Source organism: Catharus ustulatus, chromosome 16, assembly GCF_009819885.2.
Source record: "Catharus ustulatus isolate bCatUst1 chromosome 16, bCatUst1.pri.v2, whole genome shotgun sequence".
NCBI lineage: Eukaryota > Metazoa > Chordata > Aves > Passeriformes > Turdidae > Catharus > Catharus ustulatus.
The window spans coordinates 15,403,015-15,427,163 of record NC_046236.1 but is presented as its reverse complement, the minus strand read 5'-3'; the positions used below and the strand labels follow the sequence as shown (position 1 = coordinate 15,427,163).

The 24,149-nt window shown below is 50.5% G+C and overlaps 2 protein-coding genes across 6 annotated transcripts in view; one reads left to right on the top strand and one right to left on the bottom strand.

The window, feature by feature from the left end:
- The window catches only part of TSC2 (TSC complex subunit 2), a 34,349-nt gene extending 16,590 nt beyond the window's left edge, over positions 1-17,759 (bottom strand). For all 4 annotated transcript variants that reach the window (XM_033074126.2, XM_033074127.2, XM_033074128.2 and 1 more), the window contains exons 1-25: positions 17,725-17,759; positions 15,944-16,101; positions 15,334-15,420; positions 14,634-14,744; positions 13,887-14,031; positions 13,632-13,749; positions 13,113-13,161; positions 12,633-12,758; positions 12,243-12,316; positions 11,770-11,896; positions 10,989-11,132; positions 10,636-10,773; positions 10,341-10,444; positions 9,467-9,548; positions 8,565-8,720; positions 8,315-8,431; positions 7,719-7,841; positions 7,356-7,462; positions 6,534-6,687; positions 5,584-5,706; positions 5,184-5,318; positions 4,181-4,370; positions 3,728-3,821; positions 3,155-3,257; positions 2,218-2,312 (exon numbers count right to left, since the gene is read on the bottom strand). In XM_033074126.2, the coding sequence (XP_032930017.1) occupies positions 2,218-2,312; positions 3,155-3,257; positions 3,728-3,821; positions 4,181-4,370; positions 5,184-5,318; positions 5,584-5,706; positions 6,534-6,687; positions 7,356-7,462; positions 7,719-7,841; positions 8,315-8,431; positions 8,565-8,720; positions 9,467-9,548; positions 10,341-10,444; positions 10,636-10,773; positions 10,989-11,132; positions 11,770-11,896; positions 12,243-12,316; positions 12,633-12,758; positions 13,113-13,161; positions 13,632-13,749; positions 13,887-14,031; positions 14,634-14,744; positions 15,334-15,420; positions 15,944-16,081 (2,840 nt within the window). In that variant the 5' untranslated portion in view covers positions 16,082-16,101; positions 17,725-17,759. The remainder of the gene's footprint in view (positions 1-2,217; positions 2,313-3,154; positions 3,258-3,727; positions 3,822-4,180; positions 4,371-5,183; positions 5,319-5,583; positions 5,707-6,533; positions 6,688-7,355; positions 7,463-7,718; positions 7,842-8,314; positions 8,432-8,564; positions 8,721-9,466; positions 9,549-10,340; positions 10,445-10,635; positions 10,774-10,988; positions 11,133-11,769; positions 11,897-12,242; positions 12,317-12,632; positions 12,759-13,112; positions 13,162-13,631; positions 13,750-13,886; positions 14,032-14,633; positions 14,745-15,333; positions 15,421-15,943; positions 16,102-17,724) is intronic.
- Positions 17,760-17,895: 136 nt separating this feature from the next.
- On the top strand, positions 17,896-24,043 carry NTHL1 (nth like DNA glycosylase 1). Of its 2 annotated transcripts, none has more exons than XR_004419556.1 (6): positions 17,896-17,968; positions 19,320-19,552; positions 21,155-21,325; positions 21,667-21,826; positions 22,889-23,035; positions 23,596-23,680. XR_004419556.1 is itself a non-coding variant. In XM_033074148.2 (6 exons), exons 1-6 carry the CDS (start codon positions 17,896-17,898, stop codon positions 23,717-23,719), a joined length of 867 nt encoding a protein of 288 aa, XP_032930039.1. In that variant the 3' UTR covers positions 23,720-24,043. The 2 variants fall into 2 exon arrangements, 1 of the variants encoding a protein (XP_032930039.1); XM_033074148.2 differs by having other exon boundaries at positions 22,930-23,035; positions 23,596-24,043.
- Positions 24,044-24,149: the final 106 nt, after the last annotated feature.

Genomic DNA, 24,149 nt, shown 5'->3' with positions numbered 1-24,149 from the left:
AATGCCAAAAAAAAAAAAAAAAGGGAAACAAAAAAAAATTAAAACATACAAACAAGCAGAGCTGAAAGCATTAAAAAGACAAACCACATTTTGAAAACAAGATTTTAAATGTGCTACAAAACAAATGAAATTAGTACAAGTTAAAAGAAAAAAACTGGTTGAAATGAGAGTTGGAATACTGGGCTGTTCAGCAAAGGCAAGGGCACCTGAGGGCTCCCTGGGCACAAATTCCTCCAGGCTGAGGAGTTCTGTGCAGTTCAGCCCCTTCTTGTGTTGCCCCAACTCACCATGACTCGACACCTGAGGGCTTCCAAAATGCTTTACCTGGGCTAGGTCACAGCAGTTTTTAGTAAGAGACAGGGAGCACATCACCCATCTCTGTCCCCACTAAGCCTGGCCCAAAGCTGAGCTTTCCCCCCAGTCACAGGGTGTCCCTCAGCCCAGCTCAAGGCCCTGGGGACACTGAGCCCCCTGTTCCAGCCAACAAACACCCCCTGGGGATGCTCCTGTGCCACCCCAGCCCGGCCTCCAGGGAACCCCCTGGGCCCTGAGCTGGGACAGAAAGGAAATTTCTGTTCACACTGGCAAGTGCCAGGCACACGTGGGAGATGACAGCAATTAAGATCCAGGAGGCACTTTAATTAGTCACTGAGATGCACGCCAGGCTCAGGGCTAATTTGAGCAGAACAGTTGGTCCAGCAGCTCCCATCCCCAGGGATAAAATGCAGGCACTAATTTAACCCTTCTGGCTCTTTCTAAACACCATTTATTTGCCATCCTCCTCTTGGTGAGCTCTTACATCTCAGATTGCCACCTGGAGGGAGCAGAATTTCTCTGTCCTTCTCCCAACAACCTCTCCCAGATCACTTTTGGCCACAACTGCTGCAGAGAGCACAGGCTCATGCTCAGGGATCATCAGCTACACCAACATCAGCACATCCAGCACCCTGGGAACTGCTGGGATCATCCTCCCTTGGAGCACCCAGCACCTCAGCTGTGGCAGGGAAACATTCTTTGGGCTTCAGGAGTGAAAACCAAGCCCAGGAACTTCTCTGGCAAGGGAACTGGAATCTGCTCCAGGCCCTTCCTCTGTGCCCTGGCCAGAATCCAAGCTCAGGCAGACCCAGGGGCAGTGGGATCCTGCCATTCCAGTGCTTTGGGCACTGTCTGACTACAGCCACTCTCCTCAGCAGAGATTTCTGTGCAAAGTGATCCAGCAAAAGCCTTTAGAGACAGTAGTATTCCAACCTGGTAGAATTTAACAGGTTTTTTAAGGGGAAAAAAGGAAAAAAAAAAAGATTAGTTGGAATTCTAATTGGAGAGATGAGTGTCAAAGGCTTCTCTTCCAAGTTTCTGGATGAAAGAGGAGGAGATGGGAGAGATGGAACACAACACAAGGTTTACAGCTGCAGCAGCAGGGCAGGGATGGTGTTTCTGCATTGCAAGACTCTGCTGCAGCCTTGCAGCTGAAGTAGAGGCACTTTCCCCAGGGCTCAGATGCCACCATGTGCTCACTGCTCACAACACTGAAGCAAGTCAAGTGAACCAATTTAGGTAATCCCTGAAGGTAAAAGGAGGTTGGAGAAACCCCTGAATGCCTTCCAAGGAATTTCTTCCTCCCTTGGCAAGTGTTACTTTGAATGATTGCTGGCAAGAAATGCTCTGACTTCTGAAGGCTTTGCTTAAAACCGTCATGATGGCTTCAAAAATAAAATTAAAAAAAAAGGATCTGGACACCCAGACAGACAGAAGGCAGCTGTGTGCCAGCCAGTGCACTGACCTGACTGGGAACACCATGGAAAAACACAGCACTGGCTCTCTGATTTATCCAGGTCGTTGATCACAACCATTTCTCTGGCAATCACATGGAAATGACTCGCTACAGATCAGTCATCAAAAGGAGCTCACACAATCCACATGAACATGGGATTCTCTTATCTCTGCTATTACCCTCTCCTGTTATCTCTGCTGACACTGTGCTGACACTCCCCAGCCTGACACAACTGCTCACTTTCAGAAGTGAACACCAAAAAGAGCCCTGGTGGGGCCAGGCCTGCAGGACAGCCTGCCTGGATCCCAGCCTCTCACCAAGCTCAGCCCTTCACCTAAAGAGGTTTACTTTGCTTGCTTACTGCACTGCCACACTGGGATCACTGCACCCAGCCTCCTGAGGGACAGCAGGGACACCAAACCCTGCTGGAATCAAACAGGATTTACCTCTTTGGCCTCTCATTGAGGCTGGTGCTGCGAGCCCTGAAGCTGTCCTTCTCTGGGGTGTCATCAAAGGACAGCAGCACGTTGGAGCGCAGGCCCTGCCATGGGGACAAGAGGTGACAGCGTGAAGCTCAAAGTCTGTGTCTTGGCTTGCAAAGCAGGATGTAACCGAAAGTATGGATTCTGTCACCAGCTGTTAAATCAGGTGGGCAGTGTTCTTTATTTTTTTCACAACCCATCCTCCCTCCAGGAGATCTCTCCTGTTCATGGCCATGGATCCCATGGTTATAAAATTCCATCATCCCATGGGGAGATGCTCCAGCCAGGGGGAGGAGCCAAGCATTTCCTACCCAGATAAAATCTGAGATTTGGAACATCAGAGCAGCCTTTCCCACTGGATCCCAGAGGAAAATCAGTCCCTTCCACATCACCACTGGAGATTCAGAGGGAAACTGTACCTTGTACAGGAGCACTGCTCCAACTGAGCCACATCTGTCACTGCAGGAGGATGCAGCCACCATGAAATGGCACTGCTGACACCCTGCCTGACTGATGGGTGTCAGGTTGGATTCTGACTCTGGCAGGGTTTTGGGTTTTTTTGTTTTTGAAATACTGTATTTATATTTTAATTTTCCTAGTAAAAAGCTCTTATTCCTATTCCCATATCTTTACCTGAGAGCCCCTTAATTTCAAAATTATAGTAATTTGGAGGGAGGGGGGTTTACATTTTCCATTTCCAGAGAGGCTCCTGCCTTTCTTAGCAGACACCTGTCCTCCAAACCAGGACAGTCTGCAACCAGCAACGAAAGCATGAGCGCTCACAGAGCTACTGACAAGAAAACCAGGATGCTGCTTGCTTCAAACAGAACCTTTAGAGGTCTCAGATGAGGTTTAAGCTGTCATTTCTCCTGAGTGCTGCTGGGCTGAGCAGTGCCATTACCTTGGTGATGTAGGGGACAAAGTCCTTGCGGAAGGGCAGGCGGCAGCGGATGAACCACATGGCAATCACGTGGTGGGCCAGGCACACGATGTACTGGTTAAACCTGCAACAGCAGAGAAACCCACAGCTCAGCCTGGCACACACAGCTGGCCCTTACCTGCTCAAAGTGGAAAGGAAAAAAAAAAAAACATTCAAAAATTCTGGTAGTGAAAAACAGGTTTTTGTCGAAGGTGACGATGAGCTGGAATTTGTATTGTGGAATTACAGAATGGTTTGGATGGGAAGGGATCTTAGAGATCATCCAGTTCTACCCACAGGGACACCTTCAGCTATCCCAAGGTGCTCCCAGCCCCATCCAACCTGGCCTTGGTCAGATCCAGGAGCAGCCACAGCTTCTCTGGGCACCTGTGGACACTCCACCCTCCCAGGGCAGAAATATCCCTTCTTCAGGAAAAGCCTGACACAGAATGAGTGACATCCTATGAATAACCTTGAGCCAAAAAAGCTACAAAAGAAGGCTTTCCAAGCTCTCAGTTTCCCAGATGAGAGAGAAGCACATTGCTGTGGCCTTACTTGGAGGGGTTTGTGTAGGGCAGGGAGATGGCGAAGACGCTGGCGTACTGCTCTGCCGCGAAGTTCCGGTACAGGTGAGGCAGCCTGGCCAGAGCTGCAACAGAACAACAGCAAAAACAGCACAGGTGAGGCCTCACACAACCCTTCAACATCCTAACTCTGTTTAATTTCTCATTTTTTGTTTTTTTTTCTGAATGATCAGTGACATGGAAGTTAAAATCACATCATGCAAGGAGAGGAAAGCAGCTCATATTTCCATATGGCTGCACGACTCAGAGTGTGTTTCTCTCTTCAGTGTAAGAGCTTCATACAGAAAACTTGTCACAAATGAGCTGATGGAACATTTATAACCTCAGCAAGGGCATCACAGCACATTCCACATGTCCAACACCATCAAATTCCACACAAAAACCACAACTACAGAAACTGCAAAGAAAGAACATCACGACTTACTTGACAGAAACTCCAGGAGAGGGATTGCCATGTTGGCTGTGGCAGAAATGTGGGTGAGTTTGACGATGAGGACGGGCAGTGCCTTGATGATGATGTCGGGCATCTCCACGCTGCAGACTGACAGTGCCACCACGCACTGGTTGGCACAGCGGTAGATGAGCCCGTGCTCCAGGCAGTACACGATCTCACGCTGGGGGAGCAGAGAAACACTCACCAAACAACAGCCTGGGACACCTCCTGACTGCTGCCAGCACCTCAGAACACCCTGCAGGGCACCCTGCTGCAAGGCACCCCTGTGTGGGCAGTGTCAGAGGCCCAGGAAAAATCCTGGTTATCAGTTCTGACTCTTTTCCCACGAGAAAGTTTCTTCAGAGAAGCTTTAGCTCTCTTTCCCAGGAGAAAGGTTTCACTAACATAGATAAACACCTGCTAGAGGACATGGTGTTTTTCACATGTCTCTGGAGGGATGTTCCTCCTCTGGCCAATGGCTTCTCTCTAATTTGTTCTGCACAATGTATATTATTTAAACCCATAATTTTCTTGAATAAAATTGTTCTTTCCTGCTCTTACAAGAAAGTTGCCATGTTACTGTCTCCTTCACTGCTCCAGAACCAGGTACAGCAATAGCCCTGCTGCAAGGCACCCCTGTGTGACACAGCTGAGTGCTAACACTGAGCTTCAAATAATCCTGCACATACCCCAGGCCAAACCTTTATCAGGGAACTCGAATCAAGTAGGCAGTTGAGATTTAAGTTTCTGGTTTAACAGAAATTTTGTGTTTATAAGGGTCTTACTCAGTAAAGTCACTCAGTGACCTGTCAGGGGGGAAAGGTGAGGAGTGAACCCACAGTTAATCCTACATGGGGTCAGCAAAGCTTTTTCAGCCCAAATTGAGCAGATGCAGCATTTCCCACCAGCAAAGGGCAGTGAGACCTTGCACTTCTGTCTCCTAAGGAGCTCACAGGCCAAACAATGCTCTTCAGGCCCTCCTACCTGCCCATACCTGCTTGGCTTTGTCCAGGTAATTGTGGTAGGAGATGAGTGCTGTCAGCACAGGGACCACAGCCAGGTGCAGATCCGTGCGGGAAAAGCCCTCGGGGGTCCCGTGGAGCCTGTCCGTGGTCTTCTTGTCTGTGAGCTGAGACATCACACAGCCAGTCAGGGCTCCTCACTGAAACACCCTCTGAAAAGCACTGCCCACAGCTCCCCCTGCCTGTACATTCATATACATCCATTAAAACACTCATTATTACCTGTTCTGTACCTCACAAAACAGAGAGTGAGTGAGGATTGACAACCAGCCTGCTAATCTTTAAAATATTCATGTGAAGATAAAAAAAACCCACTGAAAAATCCCCTCCAAGCAAGCCAAGGAGCTGGGGACTGTGCCTCAGTGGCATTACCATGTAGCTCAGTGCAGAGGCCAGCTGGTCTATGTTGCAAGGAGAAGTTAAAAATAGCACTTTATAGCGCAGGGATTCGGGTAATTTGTTGAGAACCAACTTCAGCACCTTCCAGTCTGTCTCCTGCAAAGACAGCAAATGTTGAGGTTGAAAATTTTTGCGTGATTTCGCTTGAGTTTGGAAGGAAGATCAATCAGGCTGCAGACAATGTGTCATTTCCTAGGGAGATGTAGGTCTTGTGGTTGATACAGAAAAAGAAGTGGCATTTAGCTGTCACAAGTCTCTCCCTGTCTGTCACCCAGCTCTAGGTGCAATACTGGCACCACAAACTGGAAGAGAAATTATATTGAGATCTGACAGCCAGGATTCAATTCTCCCAAGCACCAGCACCAATTAACTCAGAGCAAGCACAGAACTGTGTCCAATGCCCCACTCAGCAACAATTTCTATTTACAGTTCACTGGTGATGAAACATTCACAAATTCTCAAAGCACCTCACAAACTCGCAGTGGGAGAGGTTTTAATTCCAAATGCCCTTTCAGAAACAGGATGGTTTCTTGGATCTTGTGGAACAAGCACAGCTCCTGCCCTTGCCTGCTCTGAAGCAGTGCAATGAAAGCTGTGTTTATTTCCTCAAGAGCTGGACTGCTGCTCCCACTGGTGGCTGTGAAGCTGCACAATCACACCCAGATCTTGAGCTGGAGTAGAAATTGCTTTTCAGGCTTTATTTAAGTACTCTGGGCTGGAATTTGACAGGGAGCTGGTGCCAGGAGGGGACACAAAGATGCCAGGAGGGGACACACAGAGGCCAGGAAGGGACACACAGATGACACAAGGGGACAGAAAGATTCCAGGAGGGGACAGAAAGATGCCAGGAGGGGACACACAGATGCCAGGAGGGGACACACAGATGCCAGGAGGGGACACACAGAGGCCAGGAGGGTTCATACCTGCTTCAAGCACTGCAGGAGGACCCCAAAGACCATGGAGTAGGGCAGGTGTCCCACCCGGACAGGGGCACCTTGGGAAGGCACACTGGGGCTGCCTGAAGGTGGGGACAGGGTGCCAGGGGGTTTTTTCTCAGATGTCCTTTTCTCTGCCTCTCTGCAATATAGAAAAAGAAAAAAACGTGTGTCATTTTTACAGCTTATTCATGTGACCTACAGCATTACCCTATTTGGGATATCATATTACTATAGTGGTTAAAAACTGAATGATACAATCTGCATTTTCAATTTAAAAAGCACAGGATTGCCCAGCAGCAATGAGACACTTTGGTCAAGTGAAGGATTTTATTATCTGATTTAGGAAGTTATCCTTTGGGGTGTGTTACACAACTTTAGACAAGCTATAAAATTAAAACTAGTCAGATCTGTATAAATCATCGAGTCAAAATTCAGTGTGGAACTGGTTTGAGGCAAAATATTGCAGATTTTTTGGGGAAGTTTTGTGAGTAGGCACTTAAATTTCATGAGTGAGATTGAGAGTTCTGCAGGTAAGTGATTTGTAAGAATAATTCACCAATGAGTTATTGGTTCTAGGATTTGGAAGATTCAGAAAAACTGCAGATTGCTACTGATGGAACATTAAGCTCAGCGAGAACACAATTTATTTGGAAAAAAGCTTTTTAAAAATAAAAAATAAATTAAGAAGCACCCTGGGGCAGTGGAAGGTGACCCTCCCATGGCAGGGGTGGCACTGGATGAGCTCTAGGATCCCTTCCAACCCAAGCCACTGTGTGATTGTTTTGCTGGACACAAAGAGAAACCTACACAAAATCACAGAGGCAGTAGGGGCTGAACCTCACTGCTCCATCCTTGTTGGAGAGGCCGAGGCGGTGCAGGGAGTCAGCTCGGAGCATCAGCAGGAAATCAAACACCTGCAACAGGGAGGACACTGCAGTCACCCAAACCCCACACACTGCAACCCTCTCCCACCCCCACATGGTATTTTTCCAGGTACAAAAGGATTTTTAAGAGATGCCCTGGCTTGTTCTGCAGGAGATTGGTGTCACACTGCACCTGTGTAGAACATTTTGTTCTATTTATTGCAAGCTCTAGAGCATCCAATCTCCACCTGGCACCCAGAAATGCCAGAGGATTGTGCAGCTGTGGGAGCAGAGGGGCTGCTCCTACCTGCAGCCTGATGCTGCTGGCCACAGGGAGGCTGTAGGAGTAGATGTAGTGGCGCTGGACGTGCTGGATCAGCATCTCGTAGACGCGCGTGGCGTGGCTGGAGGGCAAACTGTACAGCTTGGTCTGCAGGCACAGAAACACAGCCCAGCCCCAGGGACCTGTCACAAACCTGGGGCTGCACTGCCAATTCCAGCAGAAATGCAGCAAAAACTTCATCCTCAACAGAACACGAACAGGTGGCTCTGGAAGGAACCCCTGCAGAGACTCCAGAGCAGCTCCAGCTCTTCACCACAGCCCAGGACATGCTGCCCAAACACAACAGATCTATTCAATCTAGTCAGGGTTATGAACTCCTCCTTTCTGATCCTTCCTCCACACAAGGAAATGTGCTCATCGGGGTTGTACAATGGGAGTTAAGAAAATACAACACTTAGCAAACAGTCCCACAGTGCTCGAAACCAAAGGATTGACCAAAACAGATATTAAATAGTTTAAAAAAAGTAAGAATATTTAATAGTGGGAGAAGAGTTATCTAAAAAGTCAAGTCCAGCAGAAGAGTGTTATGAATAATGGGTTTAATGCTCTGCAGCATGTACCTGAAGAATTATCAGCAGCCCAAGAACTGCTGTCTTGACATCCTCCAGAGAAGCTGAGTACGACAGCAAGTCCCTCTCTTCCAGTTCTGAAGGAGATGACAGAGAATGTGCAGCCACCTTTTAAAGAGAAAAGCAACACATGCTTTAAACCTGCAGCACATCCTTTCTCAGTTTCCATGCTGGAAGGAGAGAGAAGGCTCAGGAAGTCATCCCTGCTGGAAGAGCTGCCAGCCCTGCAGCTTCCCTTCACCTTCTCGATGATATCCAGCAGGCTGTTGAAGTGATGAGTGTTGCAGCCTTCAGCCAGGTCCACCAGCAGCTGAGTGGCCAATTTTCTGACCTGATGGTCTTTATCCTCTGGGATGTGAGCCAGCTGGGAGATCACCACCAGGTTTATCAGCTCTTCCTGCAAGAGGACAGACCTTCCTAAGCTATCAGATGTTCAGAGAAAGAATTGCAAACAGAAGAACTCAGCAATGCTGGTACCAGGCTTGTTCCTCCATTGTTTCATTCCTTCATCTCCTCTTCCATCCAACAGCTATTTCTGTCTGCCATCTCTCCATTTGTGACTTTTATTGAACTTCTCAGGGCTTTGGTTTTTGTCTGTCCTATGGATTTGTCTGTCCTACAGATCTGACAGCCCAGGCTCAAACAGACAAGGCATTTCTAGCTCAAGATACCCCTGGAGCTCTTCCCTAACTCCTCTCTCACAGTTTCCATCTTGGACAGCAATTAAACTGCAAGCACCAAGACCAGTCACTGCTCAATAAACCCAGTCCCCATCCTTTTCCAAAGCTTTTAAATCAGCTTTGCACCTCTCCCATCGACTGCCAATTCTTCCAGAACAAAATGGACTTGGAATTAATGGCCTTAAAACAGGGAAGCCAAGACAAAACCAGATCTGTCCCCAAAACCTTGCAGCTCCCACTGCAAGCTGCACATTTCTGTATCAAGGTAAGGACAAATAATGGTAAATCCCCCCAGGAGCATCCCAAACAGCTCTGTGTGGGTGAGATTCAGAGCCCAGGGCTGTGCCTTCCCCACAGGCACAGAGGGCCTGACAAAATGTGACATTTGAAAATGAAAATCCCCACACCAAAGGCTTTGCCACCCACCTGAGACCTCAGCTGGGACCCCCAGGCCAGCACCCACCTCATAGAACTGTCTGTTGATGCTCAGTACAAAGGACAGCACATCCAGAATTTTAATCCTAACAGCACTACGGCTCTCGTTCCTAAAACAGGAAAAGTAAATCCAAAGTTAAAAAAAATGAGTTGTTGATATTTAGGGATGGGAGAATAGTAAAACTAAAGGAAAATAAGAAACTTTTTCAGAGTTGGAACAATAACTGTGAGAGATCAGCTGAGCCCTCAGTTAATGTCTCTACATCTGAAATCAGACTCATGAACAATTGGAAATTCAAATCCCAATTCAGCTTTTACTCCTTCTGCAGACCTGTAATTGCAGCTTTCCCATTTCCAATCCAAACTAGGAAGCACATGTCAGAAGAACAAGTGTTCTGGTGAGCAAATTTAAAACCAAACACATGGCACTGAGGAAGAGCTGCTCTTTGGCAGCATTTCACAGAGGAGACAGAAGTTTGTTATTGCTCTGTGTTGATGTTTCAGAGCACAGAATCCCTCAGGGAGCACCAATTCAAAACCAGATAACTGGAATACTGGATATGCAACCCTAATGCTTAACAGGAAAATCTCGTTTGGTGTCAGAACTACAAAGTGCTGTGGAGTGGAACACAACTGCCTAAGTTAATTGGAATAGTTTTGAATGGAAAGAAAGACAAGAAGAAAAAAGCAGCATAAAGAAGTCAGTGGAAAGCTTTTCTTCTTTCAAATAAGTCCTTTCATGTGCTCTGCCCTGGGACTACCACACTTCTCAGCAGTCATTTACTAACTTAGAACTTCAGACATTAGAACTTCAGAAAACAAAATTATCTACCATGACAAGGCAAGAAATACTTGAAAGTGCTTCTTTAAAGTAAGAAGTTCCCAAAGTAATGATTTCCTACCTGAAGAACCTCTCCATTAAGAGCTGCAGGTTGTGAATCCAGCCATCCTTGGCAGGGTGGATGGACTGAGCTCTGTATGTTATCAGGTTTAACACAGAAGATTCCTTCATGGAAAGACCAAGAAATGTTTTCAGTGTACAAGCAAACATAACAAATCCATTCCCCCAACTACCTCCACAGAAATAAGGCTCATGGAAGTCCTGGCTGGGATTTTCTGACCATTTCCTATTTCAGGACTCTCAAATTTCAGCTGTAACAGAACAGAGCCAGAAGAAGGACAATAATAAAGCCTTACTGGTCTCTGGTCAGCACATCTTTCCACCAGCTCAAAAAATCTCTCTTCAGAGCCATGAAAATCATTCTGGTCACAGAGTTCTTCGACTGTGGTCAAAAGATCATGGACAATGGACTTCAGCTCTTGGCTCTCCAGAACCTGCAGAGAGACAAAACCATTCCTGAAAGAGTTCCACCTTGCCAAAAAGTGCTCATTTTAAATAGAAACAGGAAACTCAGAGAACCACAGCAGAGAATTGGGCTAAGCCTTTCTCAGCTTTGATTTCCCTGCAGTGCACAAACAGATCAATTTGCAGAACAATCCATGGCAAAGCCTTGGGACTGGAAGCACATCCAGGCAGGCCCAAGACCCACCTGCAGCTGCTGCAGCAGTCTCTCCATGATGTCCAGGAGGATGTCCCAGGTCACAGCCTGCAGCTCCTTCCCATATTTCTTGATCAGGCGCGTGATGGACAGAACGATCTCGTAGGACACGACTGCGTTGGGACAGGTCATGGCCTGGAACCCAGAGCACTGCAGTGAGCACTGGGCCAGCAGAGCACACAAACCCTCTGCATTCCAGTGCCTTGCTAATGAGGAAACCAGCCTGGAGGCCTGAGATAAATCCATTCAAGCCTGTGCACACACAGGACATGGCACAGAACCACTTTCTCAAGAGCAGTTCTGCTCTCCTGTGAGCAGCTGCAGCTCAGAGGGCAGACACAGCCCCATCCTGCAGGCACACAAGGGGATTAAAGGCAGTAATTCCTGCTTGAGGCACTCAGATGAGGAAATTCTGAGAGCTCTGAGGCTGTCCCTGAAGATACCCTCCCTCACTTTTTGTACCACCCACTGGGAAGAGTGAAAGTTGTTGCTTTGTATTTTATTTCTTAAGCTGGAGTACCCACAATGCAGGTATTTGCTAGAAAGGATTCAGACTTTGCTTTTCTGGCCAAAGATATTCAAGGAGGAGGCCTCAGCTACAGACATAAATCCTCTTGTTTTTACTTGATTTACCATTTCTCCATGTTTCACCCCACACACAATTTCTCCCTCTTGTCCTCCAGGCCTACAGAGATCTCTTTGGTGTAGGAGGCCAAGTTTTTGGTCTAAATTTGTCCAAGTGACTAAAAAGTTCCCCAGCATGCCAGCTTACCTTGAGGAATGAAGGCAGCACTGAGGTTGGGGAGTTCCTGAGGGAATTGAGGCGATGAGCCCCCCACAAAGCCATCCCAACAAAGAACACAGCTCCTCTCAGCAGGGCTGCATCTGCCATGTAGGATCTAAGGACAGGGGGAAGGGAGCACTCAGACCATGCCACAATTATTTCAGCACACAAAGTCTACAGGAATATGCACTGTCCCAACAGGAATTCCCAGCTGTTACACATCAGGGCCTTGCACAGCAATGGACAAACATGAAAAGCAGAAAATCATTCACCACAACTTTAAACAGAGGCAAATTAAATTCAGAAATGCCCCAAATGAGCACTTCAGCAGCATAACTGGAGAGGGAATTTATTTCTTAGCACCAGGACCTTCAGCTTGTTCTACTGAGGTTGGTGACTCCCCACCTGTCTCACTGGGACCTCACTGAATTCCCTGGATTTGCTGGATCCTGCTGCTTTACCTGTCCTCCATGATCCTGCACATGTTGTAGATGGCACTGTGTCCCAGGTGAGTTCCCAAGAGGTTGCGCATGAGCTGCAAACGCAGAGACAACACCTTAATCCCCAACTGTTACAACACTCAGCAGCCTAAACATGGATTTCACTGGCCATGCTTCTGCAGGACATGTGTCCTGCCTTTCCCAAGCCAGGTTCAGCCTGTCCCACCAGCTGAAACCAGGGGAGAATCCCGTGGATGTGACACGACTTGCACTAATGAGGTGCTGATCCCTCAATGCTTAAACAATTTTTAATTTACTCTTAAAACCAAACTACAACTGGTGGCAGATGTGCACAGGTGTGTCTGACACCTCACCCAGGAGTGAATCCATTCATTCAAGCAGGGTTCTGACCTTCCAGCAGGGCTCACAGAGCTCCTTCACGTTGATGGTGCGGCACAGGGTGATGATGAACACGGGCAGGTTCTCCGAGGGCAGGCAGTTGTAACAAACAACTGCATCCAGGACTTGCAAGGAAATCTTTGGGAAAGGGACACACAAAAAGGTTGGACACTTCCCTGTGAATCAACCAGGTCAAATCCTCACCTGGCACACCCAGGAAATCTTCTGGAAGTCAAAAAGGATGATTTTTTTTTTGTTTTTTTTGGTTTTTTTAAGCATTGTCAATTCATTTATCAATTTTATTAATGCTCTGTTTGCTCTGGAATAAATTATTGGTGTATCAGATTTATTGGCTTACAAATAACATAATATTGCATCAGCCCTCTTGAAAGATAAGAATAAACCCAGAGTCTGATGATCTGATTTTGTTTGTAAAAGTTACAAAGAACTTCAAAGAGTTCTGCAGTACCACAAGAAACTCAGATCACTGACCTCTATGTCCATGGATGACGAGGTCTGAATGCACAAGAGGCAGATCTTACTGTTAAGAAAGAACATTTAATTAGAATTGTTTGCTTCACATGATTTTAGGCAAATTACAAAGAGCCAGAACAGGCAGGTTAATTGCTGTGTTATTTAACTCCTCACTGCCCTTCCTGTGGCAATGCTGGAGACACCCCAAGGGACACTGAGCTCTGCCATCTCTTTTATAAAGTTAAAGAGAGACTTAAATGCAGCTCAGGTAATGCAACAGCACAGACCCTTGTGAGACTAAGCAATGCAAACAGGCTCACCCCATGGAATGGGGAAAGCACATTTAAATGTTAAATGAAAACAGATCTGAAGACTGCAAGAACTAAAAATCAAATATTTGTCAGAAATTACCTGGGACAAAACAGATCCAGATGGGGACAAATAATATCCCAGTTGGCTGTATATTGATCTGCATCTTTCTCTGTAATTTACCAGCAATAAACAGGCAGGAGGTTAAAAAAAAACCAAACAACTTACTGGACCATGTCAGCTACATAGTCTTCCAGATAGCAGCTATTGAACTTCACCAGGTTCACCAAAACCAGGAGGAACTCAGAAGTCAACCCAACATCCATCCACTGTAGCACAAAATCAGCTAAAAAAAAAAGACAGAAACCCTATTACAATGTGCCTTCTCGCCAGGAATGACATCACTACTTTTTTCTGTTCTCACTGGATGTCTCTGCCTTGATTTATGGGCACCAAACTGAAGAGGGGTTGGGAAATGCTCACCCAGCTCCTCCTCAAGGTAGGTGATGTATCGGCCGTTCTCCGTCAGAGCCTTGAACACCTCAAGCCGCTCATGCAAATCTTCATTGGAGGGATAATCCTTAATAACCTTAAAAAAATGGGCTCTGAGGATCCCTAATCTCTCACCCTTGAAATAAAAAAAGGAGAGGAGTTAAGGCCTGGATATCATCAAGGTCTACCTCAGTAATCTTCACGCTTGAAATTATCTTTTTGTTGAATCAATGCCTACTCTCTTCATAAGCATCCACCCCTGCTTTCTCAGAACACTGAAAACAACAACTTTGGGCTGATTCAGCCCCATGTTTGTGCAACATGTTGGGAAATCTGAGGAATTCCTTGTGTGCTGAACTTGGCCAGGCTAGAAGTGGCTCACACAGAACCCCTTGCATACCTGAAACATCAAAACCAGCTGCAAGCTGGGGCTAGGAGCTCTGGGCAGAGACCATGTCAAATCTGCTGAATTATGCTGAACTTAACCCAAAGTATTTCCTCTTTCTCAAGAGCATTACCCCAAACCAGAACAGCTTTCTATGAGCTGTACCAAAAGTTTTGCTACAAGGTCAAACCAAGACTTCAAATGAAAATGCTTCCTCTTCTCATCTATGGACACAACCAAAATTCCAAATATGAAGATTTTGTAGAGAAGAGCTCCCTGGTGCTTTCCCCATTTGTCCCCTGCACAAATCCCAGTTTAGGTCAGTGCTCCCTGCCCTGTGGGGTTGTTGTCACCTGTCCCTGCACGATGGACTTGAGCAGGTGGAGCACGGCGTGCCTGGCCTCGGCGGGACGCTCCGGCTGCAGCATGTCAGCCACCACCTTCCACACGGCCTCCACGGCGTGCTGGGGGCACAGACAAACCAAAAACCAACCAAAAGTGTGAGGCAGGAAAAGCTCAGCTCCTCCTGGGATCCCCAGCCAGCAGCTCCCAAGGAATTCTGGCAATTCCTGGTTAAGATGCAGGGGTTTCATGTCTGGAGCTCTCTGTTCTGAGGGACACTCACACACCTGGCACACCCAGATCAAACCCAGCAGACACCAAATCCAGCCCTACACCCCAGGAACTGCAATTCCTCACTCCACACTCACTTCAGGTGGGAATATTTGTGCAGAAGCCTTCACCCAGCTACAAGATGAGTTCAAAACCAACTGGGGGCTGCTTATTAACATGGCAGGAGATAAAGAAACCCCTCTAAACATCATCTGCTATGAACTATCCTGAATATCCCCAACATTCTTCTTCCAGGAAGCCCAACAGCTCCATCCTCTCCTCCAGAGCTGGAAGGCTGGGCAGAGTAATTTCCTTTTAAAGCACAAATCTGGGATCACCCATTTTAAAAAGCTTTAAACAACAGGAGTCTCTTACAATAGTTTGAGAGCTGCTGCTTAAATTTCCATCCTTCCAATACCCACTGAACACCTTGGAACTCACCTCTTCAATTTTTTTGGTTTTTGCCACTTCACAAATTTGACTGATTGCTCGTATCCTGTTACTCAATCCACACTCTATGCTCAGTTCCTGGAAAGAAATGGAGAAATAAGCTAACAGTTTATCTGACCAGAAACATTTATCCTTTTCTCCAAGGGGAGAAGGAATTCTGGTCTCCTTCTCCTTTTTTTTTTTTTGCATTTTCCTCCTTATGTGCCAACTACTCTTCTTACAGACTTGTGGTACCAATTACTGGAATCAATTATTTTATTTTTCTTCTCCACAGAACCATAAGGTTTTCATAAAACAGAAACAGTTCCCAGCTTGTGGAAACTGCCACCACAGAAACTTCATCAAGCTCAGACTATAAAAAAGGAGGGGACAGGGAAATACCCTGTAACCCAACATGACAAGTATCTCCGAAGTACTCAGAGAGTGAACAACTCAAATGCTGGAGCTGCAAAGTAGGAGAGTTCTACACCCAGAGAATGGGTTGAGAGATCAGGAGAGGGAATGATGGAGAGGAACTGAATGCCCAAAAACCCAGGAAAGGAGCAAGCCCTCCTGACCCCCTCAGCTGAGGTACCACCTCCACTCCACTCAGTTCTCACACCTTGAGTATTTCTGCAGTGATGACAAACTCTGTCTGCTTCCCCTCCGATGATTTGGAACTTCCCCGGGATGTTCCCAGCCCCAGGAGGTTCCTGAACTTCTCCTTCAGCCCGGAATCCTTGCTCTGAGGCTTTGCCATTGCTGCCAAGTGCTGAGGCCCTGCAAACACACAACAGAGAGGTTTAAGGGGAATATTTCAGCAGGAAAACCCCAATAACAGCATCACACTGGGGCCTTCCCAAAGAGCTTTCAAACCTGGGAGAAACCCAGCACTGAGGAAACACAAGGAGTTTGTGCTGCTCCTGCCTTCAGCACCTGCATCCCACAGCTCCCCATGGAGCACAGGCCTTTGGGACACCCTTTCCTGGGAGCTCTGAATGCCCACTCCAGCACACAGGCTGATTTTTGCAGTATATCCACGTGCACACAATTTTTGGAGGGTGTGAGCTTGTTCCCAAAGCAAAGGCCAAGCACACCGTGCTGTGCTGTCGATGTGGGAGTGAGGAAGGATTTACAAATCTGAGTGTTGGAACATCCAAGTGCTGCCACAGCAAGAGAAAGATGGGGCAAGAACAAGGATGGTCATTACAACCACAACCTCCAGAAAGTGTCCCACTGTCCCTTGGGGACCTGAGCACATGACCCTGCACAGCCCCAGACCCCTCCATCCCCATGGACATCCCATGGATACCCCACAGTCTGGGGACAGCAATCCCAGAATCCAGGACATGCCATGGACACCCCCCAGTGTCACCAGGGGTCACACCATGGACACCCCCCAGTGTCACCAGGGGTCACACCATGGACACCCCCAGTGTCACCAGGGGTCACACCATGGACCCCAGCCCAGTGTCCACACCATGGACACCCCCCAGTGTCACCAGGGGTCACACCATGGACACCCCCCAGTGTCACCAGGGGTCACACCATGGACCCCAGCCCAGTGTCCACACCATGGACACCCCCCAGTGTCACCAGGGGTCACACCATGGACACTCCCCAGTGTCACCAGGGGTCACACCATGGACACACCCCCAGTGTCACCAGGGGTCACACCATGGACCCCAGCCCGCCACCCTTGGGGACACACACAGCCCCCAGTCCCCTGTCCCCAGGGACATACAGACAATGGCACACTGTCCGCCTGCCACCCCCAAACAAGCCTGGACATGCCACATCCCATCCCCAAGCCATGACATGCCACGACCACCTAGCCCAGACCCCAAACACAGCGGGGTCACAGCACAGAGCCCAAACACAGCGGGGTCACAGCACAGACCCCAAACACAGCAGGGTCACAGCACAGCCCCTAAACACAATGGGGGTCACAGCACAGGACCCCAAACATAATGGGGGTCACAGCACAGCCCCCAAAGACAGTGGGGTCACACCCCAGACCCCAAACACAACGGGGTCACATCCCAGACCCCACAAACACAACAGGGTCACATCTCAGACCCCAAACACAACTGGGTCACACTCAGACCCTTCCAAATACAACGGGGTCACAGCACAGCCCCCCCAAACACAACAGGGTCACACCCCAGACCCCAAACACAGCGGGGTCACAGCACAGACCCCAAACACAACTGGGTCACACCCAGACCCTTCCAAATACAACAGGGTCACACCCCAGACCCCAAATACAATGCAGGTCACAGCACAGCCCCCCCAAACACAGCGGGGTCACAGCACAGCCCCCCCAAACAAAACGAGGTCACACCTCCAGACCCCACAAGCCCAGCGCGGCCCCTCACAGGTGCCGGTGCCCCCATCACTCACCCCGAGCCCGGCCCGGCCCGGCCCGGCCCCGCCGCCCCCGGCCCGCTCCGCTCGGGGCCCGGTGCCGGCGCCGCCCCCCTCAGGCCCCGCCCGTTCCGGCGGCCCCGCGTTCCGCCGGGCCCGGTAGTTCCCGGTAGTTCCCGGTAGTTCCCGGTGGTTCCCGGGGCCGCCATGAGCGCGGCCCGGCCCCGGCCCGCGGCCTGCGCGGCGCTGAGGCGGCTGCGAGCGGCCCGGGGCGGCGGGGGTACGGCCGGGGCTGGGGATGGGATGGGGAACGGGGTACGGACAGGGAATGGGGTACGGGATAGGGAATGGGGTACGGGATAGGGAATGGGGTACGGGATAGGGAATGGGGTGCGGGAAAGGGAATGGGGTACGGATAGGGAATGGGGATGGGGGTACGGCCGGGGCTGGGGTAGGGATGGGGAACGGGATACGGGAAAGGGAATGGGGTACGGGATAGGGAATGGGGTAGGGATGGGGAATGGGGTACGGACAGGGAATGGGGTACGGGATAGGGAATGGGGTACAGGATGGGGGGTGCAGACAGTGATTGGGGTATGGACAGGGAATGGGGATGTGGACAGGGATTGGGGTACAGACAGGGATGGAGTACGGGGTAGGAGATCAGGGTACGGAAACCGACTAGGGATATAGACAGAGAATGGGATATGGACAGGGAATAGACTAGGGATATGGACAGGGAATGGACTAGGGATATAGACAGAGAATGGGATATGGACAGAGGTTGGGGTATGGACAGGGAATGGGATATGGACAGAGAATGGGATGTGGACAGGGAATGGGATATGGACAGGGATTGGGGTACGGACAGGGATTGGGATATGGACAGGGATTGGGGTATGGACAGTGATTGGGGTACGGGATAGGGGGTACGGACAGGAATGAGGTACAGGATAGGAGATCAGGGTACAGACAGGGATTGGAATACGGACAGTGATTGGGGTATGGACAGGGATTGGGGTACGGACAGGGATGGGGTACGGACAGGGATGGGGTACGGACAGGGATTGGGGTACAGACAGTGATTGGGATATGGACAGGGATGGGGTACAGACAGGATCGAGGGTATGAGAAAGGGATCAAGGGTATGAGAAAGGGATCGCGGCTTTCTTGGGGTGCGGGAAGAGGGGATGGGGACACGGGGCATACGGGAGAGGAGAAATTGCTGATTCTGTGTAGGGGGGATCAGGGCTGTGCTGGGCACAGGGAGCAGCTGGGGCTGCACCAGAGCCTGGCCTGGCTGGGGACAGGGCTGGGTGTCCTTGTCACATCCCCTCAGAGCGAGGGGGGATGTGCTGTCCTGGGCTGGGGGTGCCCCTTCAGCAGCCTCACCTGTGTTTGGGACACGTGTCCCCATGGTGTCACCTGTTGCCACTTGTCTCTTTCAGCATCCCTCCCTCCCTCACTGTGCTGGCTCTGCTTGGGACTCGGGGATGTGCAATATTTGGGTTGGGACTCAGGAGGGAACTTGCCCTGGTCAGGGTCCCCTGGGTGCTTGGTGGGGCTGTCACTGAGCTCTGTGAGGAGTGAAGGCATCTTTCCTCAAGCCTGGAATCTGCCATCCCTTGCAGGCAGCCAGATCCAGGGCACACCCAGCACCCCGAGGAAGAGCAGGAGGAGGAAGAGCCTTGCCATTGCCTATGAGGCAGGGCAGGGCGATGGGGCCGAGCCCCCGAGCGCGCCCTGGGAGCCCCGGGACTGGCAGGAGCAGCTGGAGCGCATCCGGGAGATGAGGAGGAGCAGGGATGCTCCTGTGGATGAGATGGGAGTGCAGAAGTGCTATGACACCAGTGCACCTCCACAGGTAACAGCATTCCCACAGGGAACAGCATTCCCACACATAACAGCATTCCCACAGGTGACAGCATTCCCACAGGGAACAGCATTCCCACAGGTAACAGCATTCCCACACAAAGCAGCATCCACACATTGCTGGGTACAGCAATCCCAGCATTTCCACACATGAGAGCATCCACAAGTAAAATCATCCTACCAGCTCCAGCAGCTTCCCTCATCCTCCTGCTGCCCCTGGATCTGTCCCACTTGGGATGTTTCCAGGACAGAAACTGGATCAGGACTCTGGGCTGGGATTGGTCACAGAGGATGTGATGAATGAGGGGCAATGCTGTTTATGGAGCAGGCTGGCAGGGTGTGAAGCCACATTCCTTTTTCCCTTAAAAATCTCAGTAAGAGTCCAAGGGGAGTATCCAGCAAGGTGGCTATGGAATGCAGAGGGACGTGGGGAGCACCCGTGGGCAGGCTTGGAGGAGCAGTGGAGTGGGAATGTGGCGATCACAGAATCTCAGAATTTTTAGGGTTTGGAGACCAGCTAATCCCATGGACTTGGAGCAGCTCTGGAGTGGGAGTGTGGGGATCATCCAGAGGCAGGCTCAGAGGAGCAGCAGGACCTGCTGGGCTCTGAGAGAAGGGTCAGGAGGACACAGCTGGACAGTCTTGGCACATGGAATGCTGTCCTTGCTGCTGGCACCCTGCCCTGATCCCTGGGGAGAAGGATGAGCTCTGACCCCGGACCCAGAGAACATCACACGCTCCCAGGCACGTGGGCTGGCAGCTGTGGGACCTTGGTGCACCACATGGAAATAACTTCTCTTCCCTGGGGAAAAGGGGTTCTTGCTTCCAAGAAAACGTGGATGTTGTAACCCTCAGCTCCTCACACCATTTCTTTGTACCATGAGATTATCCTGCTTCCATGCACTCAGGGATTTTTCCTGGTGCACCTGTGGTTTTGTAAACTTTGTAGCTGAGCTGGAGGGAGGATTGTGTGTCATGTTATCCCGGGTCATTTTGGGTTAGTTGCATCATCCTCCTCACTCTGGTGTGACAGAATCACATCTGGGGAGAAAGAATTGGGAAATAGGAGATTGGAATTGGCTAAACCCTGCATGGCAGCAGCACAGGAATTCCTGGGATTTGTCCTTCTTCTCCCTGTCTCTGACATCCCAGTTCTTCAGATTTGGTTCCCTGAGGAGCTCACTGACACCCAGTTCCTACTGAAGCCTAGTGGGAAAGGGTTGGGATTTTCAAAAACTGCTTAGAGCAGAATTTGCATGAAAAATCACTGGGCATTTATCTTTGTGCATCCTGTGGGTCTCCTGAGAATGCCATCCTCAGGAAAAGCTTTGTCCATCCCTTTGTGGCTCAGCACTGGCATCTTTGGAGTGAGATCCCAGCAGACAGAGATGTCCTCTCACAGAGACTGACAGCTGAGCCTGAAGGTGTTTCTTTTCTCCCTTTATTGTGTGGTGGATTTAAAAGTTTATGGATTTTTTCCTGTTGCAGCCCTCTAGTCTCTTGGAGGCTGAAGGGTGGGAGCACACCCTGCACTGAGAGGTGCTGGATACTCCCACATCCTCCCAGGGTGTCTCAGTGTCCCCTCTGTCCCCAGGTCATGCGTTACCAGGTGCTGCTGGCCCTGATGCTGTCCAGCCAGACCAAGGACCAGGTGACCAGTGCTGCCATGCTGCGCCTGCGCCGGCGCGGCCTCACCGTGGACAGCGTGCTGCAGATGGACGAGGAGACCCTGGGACAGATCATTTACCCCGTGGGCTTCTGGAGGGTGAGTGTGGCATCACCCCACAGACACACAGGAACCCCCTGTGCCCTTCTTGTGGGCAGCTCTCCCCTCTCAAAGCTGGATTTTACACCAATTTGGGCACTTAGTTTTGCCAGCAAGGTGGGATCCTTGGCTGCAGGGCCTGCAGTGTGCAGGGGTTGGAGCTCTCAGTGTTTTGATTTCAAGCAGAAGTCAAGGCTCTGTCCCTGTGCAGCTCTCCTCTGTACCACACTCTCAGGAGTGGTTTGTTTCTGGGCTGTGTGTGTGTTTTCCCTGTGTTGGAGGGCAGCTTGGATTGTGTGCCTTCCCCCTTGGATTGTGTGCCTTCCCCCTTGGTTTTCCAGAACAAGGTGAAGTACATCAAGCAGACCACAGCCATCCTGAAGCAGAAGTATGGGGGTGACATCCCCAGCACTGTGGAGGAGCTGGTGCAGCTGCCAGGAGTTGGGCCCAAAATGGCCCATTTGGCCATGCACATTGCCTGGGACAGCGTGGCTGGCATAGGTAACTTGGAGCCTGTTTTTCCCATCCCTCTCCTAAATCCCAATCCATTCCCCAGGCAGAGGGGGAGCACTGCAGCCCCAGCCCCCAGGAGCCTGGTAAAATCCCTTTGGTTCAGTCCTCTGCAGGGTGCTTTGGTGGGAGAACAGAGTGACCCTCAGCCTCCCAGTGAGCTGTAGGATTTAAGCAGCTGCTGTTTCTCCCCAGATTTGAAAGCAGAAATTCCCAAGGGAAGTCACTGCCCTGGGGAGCTGGTGCCAGATGGGGCTGGACCATCACCTGCAGGGCGCCTGGGGACAGATCAGTGTTCCTAAAGAATGTGCTGCTTGATGGAAGAGCCTGGGAAAGCCAGGATGAGCGAGTGGGCGGGAGCTGGACCCTGCAGCCCCTCTGGTGACCATCAGCTGGACAGGCCTGGCCCCTGCCCTGCATCCAGCAGCCCTTGGGCTCTGTTGTTCTCCTGCTGTGGGGGAGGGAAGTCCAGAGGCAGCCAAACCAGCCAAGTGTTTTCCAAAGAATTGTGTGCTGGGTTTTGATTTGGGAGGCAAGGCTTAGTCTTCCTGTTTACAGCAATTTCCTGGGTTTTGCCCAATTAGCCCCAGAGACAGGTTTATCACTGCTGATCTAACAATAATACACTTTGCATTCAGAGCTTTTGAGCTCAAAGCACATTATAAACACTGCTCTAAGCCTCCCAAGCCCTCTCTGCTGGTGGGTATTATGAAATGTGTTTTCCATGCGGGCAAAGGAAGGGGCAGAGATCACGATTTGCGTAACTCCAGCTGAAACTCCGGGAGGATGAGAATGTGCAGAGGGAGCAGGGCCAGGCTCTGTGCCTGCTCCACAGAGCAGGGGAACCTTGGGAGAGAGCTTGGCTGGGCTCTGTGAACCTGGGGAGAGACACCCACCCCAAATGCTTTTGGCTCTGGGCCTGGGAAGAAAATGTTTGTGCTTGGAGTGAGCCTCGAGTCCTGTTCCACCCTGCTGCTCCTGCTGCTCCTGCTGCTCCTGCTGCCCTGGCCTGGGGCTGTCACAGGCAGCTTTGGCTCTGCTCTCTCTATTCAGGTGTGCCTGCCTCACCTAAACTCTGGGCTCTCCCTCCCCAGCTGTGGACACCCACGTGCACAGGATCTCGAACAGGCTCAAGTGGGTGAAGAAGGAGACCAAGAGCCCCGAGCAGACTCGGGTGGCACTGGAGGAGTGGCTGCCCAGGTGAGCCCTGAGCCCTGCTGGCTGCAGGAGCCATGTCTGCACAAAGTCCTGCTTGGGGCAGTTGCAGGGATTGCATTTTGGCTTCGTCCTCTTCCCAGGTGTTTCCCCTGTGCCAGAGCTCCAGCAGCAGCATCTCACCTGCCTGGTGGTTCTGTTGCTGTCAGATGCATCAGTCACCACCAGTGGAGCTCTTGATCCCTGATTTTTGCCTTACCAAGTTTACCATGACCCCAAACCAGGTGCTTTTCCACACAGGGCCTTGTTGAGCCCAGTGGCCACAGCAGGGCTGGATCCTGATGATTCATTTTCAGTATCAAACAGCAGCTGACACGTACACAGGCACAGCTCCACACCTGGAACGTGCCTGAGCACAGGCACTGCTCCCCCAGCTCAGCAGGACCAGGAAAGCTTGGGAGGGCTGTTCCTAGCAGGGAGGAAGGGCTGGGACTCACCTCCAGGGGAGCAGGCAGGAGGGGAAAGGGATCCCAGTAGCAGCACAGGCTGTTCCTCACCCCTTCCAAGCAGCTGGATGACAACACTGCTGTTTCTGCTCTCACCAGGGACCTCTGGAAGGAGATAAACTGGCTCCTGGTGGGCTTTGGGCAGCAGACCTGCCTGCCTGTCAACCCTCGCTGCAGCCAGTGCCTCAACCAAGACATTTGCCCAGCTGCCAAGAGCCTCTGAGGGATCATCCAGCCTTTGGAGAGCCACAAAGCTGCTTGGGCTGAGCCCTGCTAAAGCTGGGCCTGGCACAGGGCTGGCAGTGTGACTGCAGGGGACAGGAGCCTGCTGCAGCAGCTCCAGGGAGCAGCCACTGGCAAGGGCTCAGCTCTCCAGAGGAAAAAGGGGCTTTGAGAGGCAGCAATCCTGAAGGCTCCAGCCTGGGTGAATGGCTGAGCACAGCCCAGCTGTGCCACACTGAGTCACTGCAGAGAAAAGCTTTGTCCTCAGGGACGTGCTGCTGCTTGTAAATACTCGTTTAATAAAGGTGGTGAGGGGTTTTTTGCACCCACGAGGTTTGCTGGCATTTGTGTGACACTGGCTGGGGGGAGGAGAACGTGGGTGACCTCAGCAAGGCTGAACCATGGCAACCTGCCCTGCCACAAGCCAGGGG

Coding starts and splice junctions, on each gene's coding strand:
- NTHL1 (XM_033074148.2), top strand. CDS start 17,896: ATGAGCGCGGCCCGGCCCCGGCCCGCGGCCTGCGCGGCGCTGAGGCGG. Junction 17,969..19,319: donor AGCGGCCCGGGGCGGCGGGG/GTACGGCCGGGG, acceptor CATCCCTTGCAG/GCAGCCAGATCCAGGGCACA. Junction 23,036..23,595: donor CTGGAGGAGTGGCTGCCCAG/GTGAGCCCTGAG, acceptor TGCTCTCACCAG/GGACCTCTGGAAGGAGATAA.